This window comes from Dipodomys ordii, unplaced genomic scaffold (assembly GCF_000151885.1).
Source record: "Dipodomys ordii isolate 6190 unplaced genomic scaffold, Dord_2.0 Scaffold39, whole genome shotgun sequence".
Lineage (NCBI taxonomy): Eukaryota > Metazoa > Chordata > Mammalia > Rodentia > Heteromyidae > Dipodomys > Dipodomys ordii.
This window is the reverse complement of record NW_012267255.1, coordinates 12162221-12176719: the sequence shown is the minus strand read 5'-3', so window position 1 is coordinate 12176719 and position 14499 is coordinate 12162221. Positions and strand designations below refer to the sequence as shown.

Below are 14499 nucleotides of genomic sequence, written 5' to 3'. Positions count from 1 at the left end.
GACCCAAAAACAAAACAAAACAAAAATCCTTCTTTCAAACATGGATGCTCACAAATTCAAGCTGGGCACTGGTGGCTCATGCCTGTAACCCTAAGCTATTCAGGAGACTGAGAACTGAGGATCTCAGTTCAAAGCCAGCCCAGGCAGGAAAGTCTGTAAGACTCTTACCTCCAATGAGCCACCAGAAAACTGGCAAGTGGAGCTGTGGCTCAAAGTAGTAGAGCACTAGCTTTGAACAAAAGAGCTCAGGGACAGCACCTAGGTCCTAAGTTCAAGCCCTACAACCGACCAAAAAAAAGCAACAACAAAAAACAATTACAGTCCATCTACAGTGGCTCAGCTTAGGGGCTTTTTCTTTTTTCCTCTTTTCACACGTGAGGCCTGTTTTTGGAGCTGCCCCTAGGCAGGGTGCTAAGGTGTTAAGTCTCTTTGCTAAGATTCAGCCAGAACCTTCCCTTCCCAGTAGTGAGTCACAACTTAGATTTTCAAATAGCTTTTGGGGGGTTGGACTTTTTTTTTAACTCATTTGCAAAGTCCTCAAGAGAGGTGAACTTAGTAGTTGTGTTACAAAAGGGGAAACTGAGGCCAGTGGGCAGAATTGAGAATGCAATGTGGATTCTGCATTGCATTCTGATGTCCGCCCCTGGGCAGCCAGTCCTGCAGGCTTCTCTCCCAGGGTGGACAGCAGTTTTCCTTTGCTCAACCACAGAAGTTAAAAGGTCAGGGTTAATAACACCAGCTGGACTTCCAGATGTTCCTTTGTGGTCTATTATGCACATCTGCACTGCTCAGATGCCTGGGATCATTATACTGGAAGACAGCCCACCAGATGCAGGCGAGGAACTGTCCAGATTTGCTTAGCCCCATTTTCGGAGCTGACTCTGGTATAGCGTATCAGCTGATGGCCAACTAAGTGCCTGGTTTTGAGAAACTGGGATTGCAGAGTAGAATCGAGATGTGGTGAGGGCTGCTTGGAACAAGAAAATTTTCTTTCAAGGAAACCCTCTCATGGGTATGTTTGAGACCATAGGGTTTTTAATCACTACATACGTTTTTAATAGTTTCCAGACATACAGCATGTGAGTGCACCCAGGAGAGGCATCGTTAAGGGCAATAGCAGCCAGCCATGGCTGTGCAGTGAGAACATGAATGGCAAAGCCTGGGGCTGACGCAGCCAGTGTGGGTGGGATTCCACTGCTCCTCTGCAGGGGAGGGCCTTCCTGCTGCTCCTCTGCAGGGGAGGGCCTTCCTGCTGCTCCTCTGCAGGGGAGGGCCTTCCTGCTGCTGGCAGGATCCAGCTTCAAGCAACTAAATTGTTCTCTTGCTGGATAACACATACCAAACCTGTAGACCAGTTTAGGAGTTTCCCTTTCAGCTTTATCTCTCTCTCTGTGTGTGTGTGTTTAAGTTAACCCAAATACCATATAAGAATCATACTTTTAGGCACAGTTGTTCATACATTCAACAATTAAAGTCTCTCTCCAGTGGTCCAGGTTAGGGGATTCCTTGCCATGTGATGAATCTAGCTGGCACCAGCACCAGCAAGATTCATCACATGGCGGGGCGCCAGTGGCTCATGCCTGTAATCCTAGCTACTGAGGAGGCTGAGATCTGAGGATCATGGTTCAAAGCCAGCCCCCAGGCAGAAAAGTCTGTGAGACTCTTTGTTGGTTGTGGGGCTTGAACTCTGGGCTTGGGTGCTGTCCGTGCGCTCTTCAGCTCAAGGCTAGCACACTACCGCTTGAGCCACAGCGCCATTTCCGGTTTTCTAGTGGTTTACTGGAGATAAGAGTCTCACGGACTTTCTTGCCCGGACTGGCTTTGAACCGTGATCCTCAGATCTCAGCCTCCTGAGTAGCTAGGATTACAGGCGTGAGCCACTGGTGCCCAGCTAGGAGACTCTTATCTCCAATTAACCACTAGAAAACTGGAAGTGATGCTGTGGCTCAAGCGGTAGAGTGCTCAGCTTGAGCTGAAGAGTACAGGGACAGTGCCCAGGCCCAGAGTTCAAGTTCCATGACCGACAAAGAAAAAAAAAAAAAAGGTTCATCACATGGAAAGAAATCCCCTCTTCTAACCCAGTGAATTTGAACTTGGCCTCCCACAGGTTGCTAGGATACTCGAAGTCTCAGAAGAGATGAAGAGGAACATGGGCGTGAGCTCAGGACTGGAACTCATCACCCTGCCTCACGGGCACCAGCTGCGCCTGGACATCATGGAAAGGTGAGCAACGCTGGCTGAATTTCCATCCTTTCAACCCCGTGCAGGCCCCTGCCCCAGGGGCCTATCAGTCCAAGGTTTGTGCTTGGTACTGGAGGCTCTTATCAGAAGCCCACGCTAGAGATTTCCTGGAGTAACACCTAGATGAGCCAGTGACAAGAACACCAAGGTGGATGGTGAGACTGGCCTTCTGCTGCTATCTGGCCGGCCTGGAGCCTCGGAGATCTTCTACCGCCTCTGGCTGACTCATGAAATGCATGCCTTTGTCACTTTGGAGCTTAAGGTTGCTTGAGAAATTAAATGGGAGCTGGGAAAGGTTGGGAAGAACAAATTCTCAACGATTTCTTTAAGGGATGGACTAATGAGGGAGGTCAGAGGTCAGGGGTGCCAGGGCTCAGAAAGCCTTAGGCCCTGAGTACCTGAGTGAGGCATATTTTTAAAAGGTGTAAGACTTAGCCGGGCTGGGAAAGTGGCTCAGTGGTAGAGTGCTTGCCTTGCATGCATGAGGCCCTGGGTTCGATTCCTCAGCACCACATAAGTAGGAAAAAAAAGGCCGGAAGTGGTGCTGTGGCTCAAGTGGTAGAGTGCTAGCCTTGAGCTGAAGAGCTGAGGGACAGTGCTCAGGCCCAGAGTTCAGGCCCCACGACCTGATTTTCCCCCCCACCTAAAAAAAGACTTAGCCATATCTTGCCTATGTAACCCCTCTGTACAGTATTTTCACAATTAAAAAAAAAAAAAGACTTGGCCTGGGCACCAGTGGCTCACACCTGTTACCCTAGCTATTCAGGAGGTTGAGATCTGAGGACCACAGTTCAAAGCCAGCCCGGACAGAAAAGTCTGTAAGACTCTGATCTCCAATTAACCACTAGAAAACTGGAAGTGGTGCTGTGGCTCAAAGTGGTAGCATACTAGCCTTGAGTGAAAAAGCTCAGAGATAGCACCCCAGCCCTGAGTTCAAGCTCCATGACCAAAGACTAGATTTACCTATTGTCACAAGAACTGGCCTTTTTGACCACACACACACACACACACACACACACACACACACGAAAGTCTATGACACACACACACGCAGCTAATTTGGGCAAGATATCTTAAGTTTTCTGCTCAATGACCCAGTGACCGTGATTGGTGTCCCCAGAGCTTTCTATATTCTTGATCACAGCACTGGCTAGGCAAGGACAGGGAAGGACAGAACAGGACAGGAATATCCGTAATAGAGCTGGCAGTCATAGAAGTAGCTAGGCACAGGTAGTTGGCTTATTGAGCGCCTAAAATGTGGTTAATTTACCTGGGGAAGAACACTTAAATTTCCTACTTTAAGTGTAAGTTGCACGTGCTAATGGTTGGTAGCTTCGGAAAGATAATGCTGCATTTCACACTGAATGAATACCACAAATGGTAAACATATACTTTAGGTGTTAAATGTAGGTCTTTAATCAAAAGAGTAACCTAGAGCCAGGTACTGGTGGCTCACACCTGTAATCCTAGCTACTCAGGAGGCTGAGATCTGAGGATCGGTGTTCAAAGCCAAACCAGGTAGGAAAGTCCCATGAAATTCTTACCTCCAATTAACCACTAGAAAACTGGAAGTGGGGCTGTGGCTCAAACTGATAGAGCGCTCTTGAGCAAAAGAGCTCAGGGATAGCACCCAGGCCCCATAGCCGTAGATGCCTCCAGTCAACCACATCAGGATGGTGAGGGAGGACAAAGGAGAAAGAGGCCAGCAGACTTTGTTCGGTCACGCCCAGGGTGTAAGGCTGTGGGAAATTACAGACCTGACTTCCAAACTGCCCTACTTTTCCTAAGAAAGCTTCTAGAGGTTAGCCTTTTTTTCCTTGTACAGGGACCTGGCCTCTGTTACACTGACTTCCTGTCTGTTGTTTGGAATGGTCACTCCTCCTTTGCTCCCACCTCTCCTGAGAGACAGCATGGCCTGAAATGTCCCCAGGTTCGAGGTCTAATGAACCTGAGCCTTATTTCTCTGTATTGTTGGGTGAATGTGGGCGTGGGTTCTGGGCCAGGCTGTAGTCAGGTTTGGAGCTTTTCTCTTGGCTGTTTCCTGACTGCACTTTTGTTAACATCCTTTGCTTTTTCTTCTCCCTGACTGCTGTTTGTGGGGAGTCTCACTCAGCTTGTTTCCCGCCCAAGAATGAATGACTTGTAGGGTGATCCTGCTGTACCTAGGGTGTGGTTTGATTAGCGTGTGCTAAGTAAAGGCCAGGGCCACAGAGTCCTGAGCTATGGAATGACATCATTCTCTTCCCTTTGAGACTCAAATATGAAACACCCTCGACTTTTCGCTTAGCACCCCAGCCATCTACCCCAGCTGCACGGAGCCAAAAGCATCTTCCGTGTACCACACAGCTGCACGTTCAGCTGTGAACGTTCACAGCTGAATGCAATTCCAGAGTTTCGAAGGCCTGACATGTTTAAATAACGACAGCTATAAAGTTACCTTCAGCCCTTGTCCGGCAGCCTGGGACAAATTTAATTTGGGCAATTCCGGCCCAGGGCCTGGATTTACAGCCTAAGTGTGCTTCCTGCCACCAACTGACCCCTATTCATAGTAGTTTTATTGTCACTAATAGAAAAGCTCCCCCTGCTTCCTGCCCTGGGTCTGAGAGGTTGACCCATGGAGTTTGAGACGAGAAAAGGAAAGATTGTTGGGGGAAATTAAGATTCTGACTTTATTAGGGTCTGAACAGATAGCAGATTACTGCCCAGTAGCTATTCAATCTGCCTTTACCGCTCCATTCACATGGTGGCCTCTTGATTGGGGCTGCAGAATTCCATCTGAGTGCCTTTCCTTCCTGGATCAAGCATGGTCCTCTCATGTTTCTGGCCTTTCCTTTCCCAGGTGGTTCAGTGCTTGTGGCGCCTCAGGGCAAAGACGCCTTGTGTGTGTGGAGGGATCCTGGTGTCTCTTTGGATCTCTGGTGGTGGGGGTAGAGGCCAAGCAGCCACAGACATTGCGCAGCACTGCCCCCAGAGTTCCTCTTCCTGTCCCCAGATCCAGGGCTGAACTTGGCCCTGAGAGCGTCTTGCTTTTGACTGTCTAGCCCTGGCACATCCCACTCGTGGATGGCCTCCGTGGAGATCAGCCTTTCAAATGGACCTGCCAGCACATTGTACAGCAATCGGCACACACAGCCCTGTTTCTGGTGCATTTGGTGTCATTTTCTCCCAGTCTCACTGACCCAAGGCTGACCATGACCTCCTCTCTCTCAGACACAACACAATGGCCATCGGGATTGCCGTGGACATTCTGGGCTGCACGGGCACCCTGGAGGACCGAGCAGCCACCCTCGACAGGATCATCCAGGTGGCAGTGGAGCTGAAAGATGCCATGGGAGATCTGTATTCTTTCTCAGCCATCATGAAAGCCCTGGAAATGCCCCAGGTAAGGCACCTGCTTTGTGCAGTCCTCAGGGCTTTGCAGAGGTCTTGCACGCCCGAGCTTGAGAAATCACAAGCTATTCTATCGATCTCTAAAGCTAAACTGAATCTTTGCAAAACCTGTGTTAGCAGCAACCTAGAGCATGTACCCAGGTCTTTGGTTCTGTTTATGAAAACAGTGGACAACTGCTGCCAGTCCCAGCTTTGTCTTTGATGTATACTCACAAGAATTATCCTCAGGAACAATCAGTGCTCCTGAGAACCAGCTGGAACAGGCCGCGGGCTGCAGTGTGTTATGAATCGGAGAGGCTGCCCCGCCTGCGTCCCCAGGCACCTGGCTAATGATGGCAGTGTCTTCAAGTCACCGAAAACAGACTTGCTGATTAAAAATTCATGTCCCTGGCTCACTCATCATATTGCTCCCTAATAAAATTTCTAAAATTGGGCCTTTGAATTGATCTGTATTGGAAAGGTATTTTAAGATGGATGTGCAACATGAAGATCTGCATTTGAAATCAATCAGGCCTCCAAGAGGAAAAGTTGCCTGCTGTCTTTACAGCTCAGAATGGGCTTTCCAATTTCTGTCCACTCCAAAAAGTCTCTGTGTGTGTGTGTGTGCACGCTCCTGTGCTGGTCTTGGAGCTTGAACTCAAGGCCTGGGTGCTGTCCCTGAACACTTTGGCTAAAGGCTAGCCTAGCACTCTACCATCTGAGCCACATTTCCACTTCTGGCTTTTTGGTGGTTATGGAGATAAGAATATCATGGACTTTCTTCCCCAGGCTGGCTTTAAACCTTGATCCTCAGATTTCAGCCTCCTGAGTAGCTAGGATTACAGGTGTGAGCCATTGATGTCCAGCGTCTTCACGGACTCAAGTTTGAAATTACAGTCTTTTAAGCCAGGTCTACAACAAGTCTACAACCAGTAACACCCAGACTACTACTGGTTTAGTTTGAGAGCCACACACAGTCTCTGAAATCTTGCCATGAGTTCACTGAAAATCCATCATTGCACTCAAAGACACAGCTACAATCACAAGTCCTGCAAGTTAGAACATGGGAGGAACTTAATTTCCCCAGTTAAAGCAACATCATCTTAAAAACAAGAAACTGAACAACGATGTGCCTTCTTCAAAATTCTGGGGAGGCTCAACTGCAGTTACAATATTACAAGAGCTTTCAAAGTCTTCAGATGCACTAGAATTTTGCAAGGCCAGTATTTGAAATAATCAGTACATTAAGGCCTGCCCTATTTCCAGGATTCCTACCATAAGAAGAGCTATACATTTTCATTAGATTTGCATCTTTTCCCTTCTCCAGAACAGCCTATCATTTTGCCATCAGAGCCACAAGTTGAGCTGTGGGTAAAGGCTCTGGCCTGAGCATCCTCTTTGAGGAACTCTGTGGGGTCACATGGATGCTGTCTGTGATGTCACCCTCAGTGGTTAGGGACTTATCCCAAACACACCAAGTGCCTTCATGGGGGCTTCAGTGATGTCAGACCTTTCTCTCCTAGAGACTCTCAATGATGGGGGTTGGGAGAATACCAGCCTCTGAGGTACCCAGGGCCTGAGGTGAGCCATGGAGAAGGAAGTGCCAAACTGGGAAAAACCCAAGAGAAGAGTCCCTCCTACCACACTCAGGACAGCCTCACCCTCTCTTGGAAAGAGAGCTGTGGCCAGGGGGTTAGCAGGGAGGGGCTACAGGAGAGGACCCATGGTTGGCCAGAGGAAGACTAGCCATAGATCTGCTTCATCTTGAAGTACAAAGGGGACATGGAGGCCAAGGAAAAGGAATCTAAGCTCTACCACTCACCAGCTGGGAAATCCCCAGCCGTTATCTGATCTATTGCGCGTTTTCTGATCTGTAAAACAAGCCCCAAACACCTGCATCACAGGGGTATTGTGAGGATTAGGAAATTCTTCAAATATCTCATTCCCAAGGCTTCCTTGCTTCATGTAATCATGAGGGACCATTTAGGATGCATATGCCAGTGTCCACATGACTCCAAAAGAAATGAATGAGCCCGGTGCTGGTGGCTCACGCCTGTAATCCTAGCTACCCAGGAGGCTGAGATCTGAGGATCATGGTTCAAAACCAGCCCAGGCAGGAAAGTCTGTGAGACTCTTATCTCCAATAAACCACCCAAAAACTGGAAGTGGCACTGTGGCTTAAGTGGTAGAGCACTCACCTTGAGCTAAAAAGCTCAGGGACAGCGCTCTAGCCCCAGAGTTCAAGCCCCACAGCTGACCCCCCCCCCCAAAAAAAAAAAACAGAATGAGCAGAGGTAATGCATGACCTGAGCCACCTTCTGTGTCTCACATTATGTACAAGCACTATTACAATGTTTTGTATCAGGCCGGGCACCAGTGGTTCCTGCCTGTCATCCTAGCTACTTAGGAGGCTGAGATCAAAGCCAGCCTAGGCAGGAAAGCCCATGAGAGACTCATCTCCAGCTAATCACCAAAAAAGCCAGAAGTAGAGCTATAGTTCAACTGGTAGAGTGCTAGCTTTGAGTATGTATGTATGTGCATCTAACAGGGATAATGCCTAGGCCCCAAGTTCAAGCCCCAGGACCAACACACACACACACACACACACACACACACACACACACCTCTGTGGGACATACAGGAACATGAGTCAGCATTTAACTCTATGCACTTGTGGCCAGCAGCAGCTCCTGGAAACTTACCTTCCAGATTATTTTCACTCAAGATACACATTTGTAAAAAGCACTACAAGGTCATTTTGTAACAGCAGAATAGGCTTAAACCTGTTAGGTCTACACTAAACTACAGTTTATCCATATGGTGGAGCATTATACACAAGTTAAAAAAAACCAAATTATTCTATGGAACCATTTTTCCTGTGGAACCATTTCCAAGCCAGGAACAACTCCATCTACAGTGTGATGCACGTATTTTAAAAGATGTGGTGAATAGACATTTGCACACACAGGAGTGGGGAGAGCTATTTCTTTGGGATGGGCCATCAGAGCAAAAAGGTGAGGTAGGAGATATCTTTTTCTCTACTCACAACTGCTTGTGACATTTTGACCATGCACATTATCTATTACCAAACTTAAGCAGAAGGATAACTGTGTGTGTGTACACAAGCCATTACTGGGGATTGAACTCTCAAGAGCCTAGTGATCTTAGCTTTTTCACTTATGGCTGGCACTCTACCACTTGAACCATAGTTCTACTTCCTGCTTTTTGCTGGTTAACCCAGATGAACTAGATTTGTTTTCCTGGCAGTCCAGGAGCCTAGATCCTCAGATCTTAACCCTCCTAAGTATCTATTTTTACAGGCATGAGCCACAATCCTCAGATCTTAACCCTCCTAAGTATCTATTTTTACAGGCATGAGCCTGTAAAAAGCTCTTTTAAAAAAGAGCTTTTGGGCCAGGCGCCAGTGGCTCACGCCTGTAATCCTAGCTACTCAGGAGGCTGAGATCTGAGGATCTCAGTTCAAAGCCAGCCGGGGCAGGAAAGTCCGTGAGACTCTTATCTCCAATAAACCACTAGAAAACTGGAAGTGGTGTTGTGGCTCAAGCCTTGAGCTGAAGAGCTGAGGGACAGGGCCCAAGCCTAGAGTTCAAGCCCTACAACCGACCAAAAGAAAAAAAGAGCTTTTGGGGCTGGGCATGTGGCTTGGTGGTACAGTGCTTGCCTAGCAGGCATGAGGCTCTGGGTTCAATTCCTTCATACCATGTAAATAAAAATTTTTAAAAATGAAAGAGCTTTTTCTAAATACTAGCACCTTTATTGCTTCTAGATCACCAGATTAGAAAAAACCTGGATGGCCCTGAGGCACCATTTCACCCAGACTGCCATTCTCTATGAGAAGCAGCTGAAGCCCTTCAGCAAGATCCTACATGAGGGTCGAGGTGAGCAGGGGGAGAGGAGAGTGGGGAAGAGAGGGGAGGGAAGAAGAAAGGGGGAGAGGGGAGAGTAGAGTGGATGCTGCCTCTCAAGAGTCAGTTTGTTAGCTTGTATCTGTTCAGTTTGTCAAAGCAGATACTAGGGCCCAGAGTGAGGCCTTCTATTGTATGCAGGGCAGGCTGTGGGAGGTTCATGGAGGCTTTGGGAGCAGAGGACAGCAACACCTGAAGAAATGTCTGCAGATACAAGTATCTTATGGCTCAGTGATAGACTGCTTCCCTTGCATGCATGAGGCCCTGGGTTGGATTCCTCAGCACCACTAAGCAGAAAAAACCGGAAGTGGTACTGTGACTCAAGTGGTAGGGCCCTAGCCTTGAGCCGAAGAGCTGAGGGACAGCGCCCAGGCTGAGTTCAAGCCCTATGACCAACAAAAAAGAAAAAAAGAAACCTCTGAGAGTCACTTTGTTCTGTGACTTTCAACAAAACCTAATAGGGAAAACTTTACTCCTTGTTCCTCAGAGAACACGTGTGTCCCGCCAAACAACATATCAGTTCCACTGCTGATGCCTCTTGTCACCTTAATGGAGCGCCAGGCTGTCACATTTGAAGGAACTGACATGTGGGAAAAAAATGACCAAAGCTGTGAAATGATGCTGAACCACTTGGCCACAGCCCGCTTCATGGCTGAGGCTGCAGACAGCTACCGGATGAATGCAGAGAGGGTCCTGGCAGGTAGGAACTGCATTTTTTAATTGGGATGAATGACGGAGCACAGTTATCTAACTGCCAGGGGCTGGGAATGTGTCTTAGTGGTAGAGTGTTTGCCTAGCATGCATGAAGCTCTAGGTTTGATTCCTCAGTACCACATACACAGAAAAAGCTGGAAATGGTGCTGAGGCTCAAGTGGTAGAGTGCTAGCCTTGAGCAAAAGAAGCTCAGGAACAGTGCCCAGGCCCTGAGTTCAAGCCCCAGGACTGGCCAAAGAAAAAGGGCAACACAGTGCTCTTAGAAGCAACTGATTGGGTCATGTGGAGAAAACTTCCAGAAGGAAAAGAATATGTATCCCAATGACAGTTAAAGCACAGAAGTAGTTAGCCAGAAAACATGAGAAGGACAGGATTCCATTTCAGAGGACAGAACACAGACTCATAAAAGAGCTTGGACCTGAGCCATGGCCACCTAGGCTAAAGACACAGGGAGTCCAGCTCTCGGTGAAGGGAGAGAGTTGCCCTGGTTCTGTGGAGGGGACAGGCATTACCATGGCAGTGATCAGGTGATGAATTTTTAGAACTCTTCCAAGACCCACCCTTTGATCGATGAGTTGCTGAGCTGTCTGCGACAGGACAAGCCTATCATTTTCTCTTAAAAGGAGGTTGTTGCCTCAGAGCCACAATTTAGAACTGCAGAGTTTGCACTGTCTGCTGTAGGTACCAGTACTATAGACTTGTTTCTCCCCGCCTCCCTCAAGATGCTACGATCTGGGTGGTGGGAGTACATTTATATTCCAGCAACAGTGAAGGATGAGGACCACACAGCTTTCCTGCTCCTCTGGTAGAGCTGCCTGAGCATCTTCCTTAAAACCAGAACTGCGGATCAAGAAATAGGCCCATATAAATGATTTTTGACAACGGTACCAAGATAATTCACTCGATAAAATACAATTCAAGCCGGGTGCCAGTGGCTCACACCTATAATCCTAGCTACTCAAGAGGAAGAGATCTGGAGATCAAGGTTCAAAGCCAGCCAAGGCAGGAAAATCCATAAGACTCTTAACCACCAAAAAGCTAGAAGTGCAGCTGTGGCTCAAGTGGTAAAGCACTAGCCTAAAACACAGAAGTTCAGGGACAGCATACAGGCCCTGAGTTCAAGCCCCAGTACCAACACACACACACACACACACGCATCTGAATCCTTACATCATATAATACATGATAATCAATCCAAAATGCACACACACACACACACACACATCTGAATCCTTACATCATATAATACATGATAATCAATCCAAAATGCATCATAGACCCAAAATATAAAAGCTAGAGTATAATGCCTATATAAGAAAACATAGGGGCTAGGAAGGTGGCTCAGTGGTAGAGTGCTTGCCTTGTATGCATGAGGCCCTGGGTTCCATTCCTCAGCACCACATAAGCAGAAAACAAAAAAGCCAGAAGTGGCATTGTGGCTCAAGTGGTAGAGCGCTAACCTTGACCTGAAGAGCTGAGGGACAGCATCCAGGCCCAGAGTTCAGGCCCATGACCGGACCCAAAAAAAGAAAAAAGAAAACATAAAATATTTGTAGTCTTGATTTAGGCAAAGATGATTAGAACACAAAAAAATATTTTCCCTTCAAAACTAAGTGAAAAAGTGAGACTCACACTAGGGGAAAATACTTTATAAAAGTATATGATAATGACATTCTCTAAATACAAACCCCTTTACAAAGTGAGAAAATAGTATTTAAATAGAAAAATTAAAAAGACTTGAACGGACACCCCATCAGAGAAGATATACAAATGGCAACCACATGAAAGTTTCATAATTATTAGAGAAATATAAGTTTGAGTCACAATAAGATACTACCTCATTATACATAGAATGGCTATTAAACACCCCCCCCAAAAAAAATGGCTATACATGAAGGAAATGGCCCCTATGTTGCTGGTGCAAATATCACATGGAAGAACCATTTTGGAATAGTTGGAACTCAGGAACTGGGTACTGTCCCTGAGTTTTGGGGCTCAAGGCTAGCACTCTACACTTGAGTCACAGCTTGTTTTCTGGCTTTTTAGTGGTTAATTGTGTGATAAGTCTGTGAGATTCACATGTCTTATCTACCCAGACTGGCTTTGGACTATGATCCTCAGATCTTAGCCTCCTGGGTAGCTAAGGTTACAAGGCCTGAGACATCAGGGTCTAGCTTTATGACTACCTCTTTACAAATGAACTTATCATTTGATCCAGTAATTCTGCTCCTAGAGAAAGGAAGGCATATGTCCACAGACAGACCTGTGCGAAAATTTTAACATTATTCACAGCCAGAACCTGGAAACAACCTGATTATCCAGCAGTTAGTGGACATAAACAAAACCTGGTATGACCATACAAATAAACACTCCTCAGCAATAAAAAGGAGTGCATTGTTGCTAATACTGCAAACCATCATGCAGAGAGAAACCTGACAGAAAGTGCCTATGCCTAGCTTCATTCATATCACATTTGTAGAGAAGGTAAAGAGAAGCAGGTCTGAGGGTTGGTGAAGGCCTGGAGAAGGAACAAGAATTAGCTATGAAGAAATATTAGGGAGCTTTCTAGGCATTTTTGTTTGTTTTTGTTTTGTTTTTTTGGGTCCGGTCGTGGGGCCTGAACTCTGGGCCTGGGCACTGTCCCTCAGCTCTTTAGCTCAAGGCTAGCGCTCTACCACTTGAGCCACAGCACCACTTCCGGCTTTTTTCTTTTTGCTTATGTGGTGCTGAGGAATCGAACCCAGGCCCTCAGGCATGCAAGGCAAGCGCTCTACCACTGAGCCATCTTCCCAGCCCCTCTAGGCATTTTTTTTAAAGTGTACATTCACTAGCTTAATCTGCACAGCCAAACAGTGAATACACATAGCATCTCAACCTAGGGCTTCTACACAAACTTCATTCCTGCTCGCCTCAGTGGCTTAATTTCTTGAAGGTGGGTGAGTAGATCGTGGAAGAACAAGTTTGAAACAACCAAGTTTGCAGTCACTTTTAGTATTGTTTGGAGGCAGAACCGGTTACCTGTTTCGTTTCATCTTGATTAGGTTTTCAACCAGATGAAGAAATGAGTGAGATCCTCAAGACTGAGTTCCAAATGCGATTGCTGTGGGGCAGCAAAGGAGCTGAGGTCAATCAGATGGAGAGATACGAGAAGTTCAATCAGATTCTAACTGCCCTCTCCCGAAAACTGGAACCTCCTCTAAAGCAGGCAGAGCTTTGAGCTGTCCAAAGACCGCGAGGGCCAAGCTTTCCCACTGTCTCCTTGGGAAAAGCCTACCTGACAAATTAATAAATACATGGAAATCTGACAATGTACAGGCTTTTGAAAGCCATGGGATATTAAACGTGTAAGTTGCACAGAGCACACTTATTTATGAATTGTTTAAAGTTACTACTGATTTTTAAATGAGTAATTTATTATTAAGGGTAACTATTGTAATGTTGATTGGCCAATATAAGAGATCAATCTTCTATTATAGAGTATCTGGCTATTTTAGTTTTAATTTCATGTCAGATAAATGTACATAAGAGTTTCTTTGTTAAAGCATGAAACATTTCAGAAGGTATCAGTTGTATGATATTCTTTAAATATGAAAGATTGTAAATAGTCATGAATGAAAATATATCTTTTTGTGAAACACTTGTATCCAGTGTTTTATTTTTATTTTGCCAGTCCTGGGCTCTATTCCTGAGCCTCTCTGTGCTTGGGGCTAGCACTCACCACTTGAGCCACAGTGCCACTTCTGGCTTTTTTGGTTTTTGGAGTACTGAGGAATTGAATCCAAGGCTTCATGCATGCTAGGCAAGCACTCTACCACTCAGTCACATTCCCAGCCTGGCCTCTAGTCTGTCTACTGTGAACTCATCTTACTTAGCTGGCCTCCAAAGGCACTTCCTTCGCTAACCACTAGATCCTGACAGTAAACCAACCACCATCTCCTCTGGCAACATCCTCCCAGACACAACCAGAAATAATGCTTCAACCGTTACCAAGGACTCCTAAATCCAGTCAGGGTGACACCTAAAGACATGAGTTAAGAACCTACATGCAAAGGCAAAACCATAACACAACCTTGACTAAGATTTTTCTTGTTTTTATGCTAGTACTGGGATTTGAACTTGGGGCCTGGGGTACAGTCCCATAGCTTTCCCACTCTACTAGTACTCTGCCATATGAGCCACAGCTCCACTTCCAGCTTTTTGCTTGGTAACTGGAAAGAAAAGACCTCATAGACATTTCTGTGTGGGCTGG

General features: G+C 46.5%; 1 protein-coding gene across 1 annotated transcript in view; it reads left to right on the top strand.

Annotated features, from left to right (window-relative positions):
• Bcar3 (breast cancer anti-estrogen resistance 3) overlaps window positions 1-13879 on the top strand; it is a 24696-nt gene extending 10817 nt beyond the window's left edge. Inside the window, exons 5-9 of the mRNA XM_013018238.1 lie at window positions 2108-2223; window positions 5452-5623; window positions 9398-9509; window positions 10024-10236; window positions 13292-13879. Of these exons, the coding sequence (XP_012873692.1) occupies window positions 2108-2223; window positions 5452-5623; window positions 9398-9509; window positions 10024-10236; window positions 13292-13467 (789 nt within the window). The 3' untranslated portion in view covers window positions 13468-13879. The remainder of the gene's footprint in view (window positions 1-2107; window positions 2224-5451; window positions 5624-9397; window positions 9510-10023; window positions 10237-13291) is intronic.
• The last annotated feature ends 620 nt before the right edge of the window (window positions 13880-14499 follow it).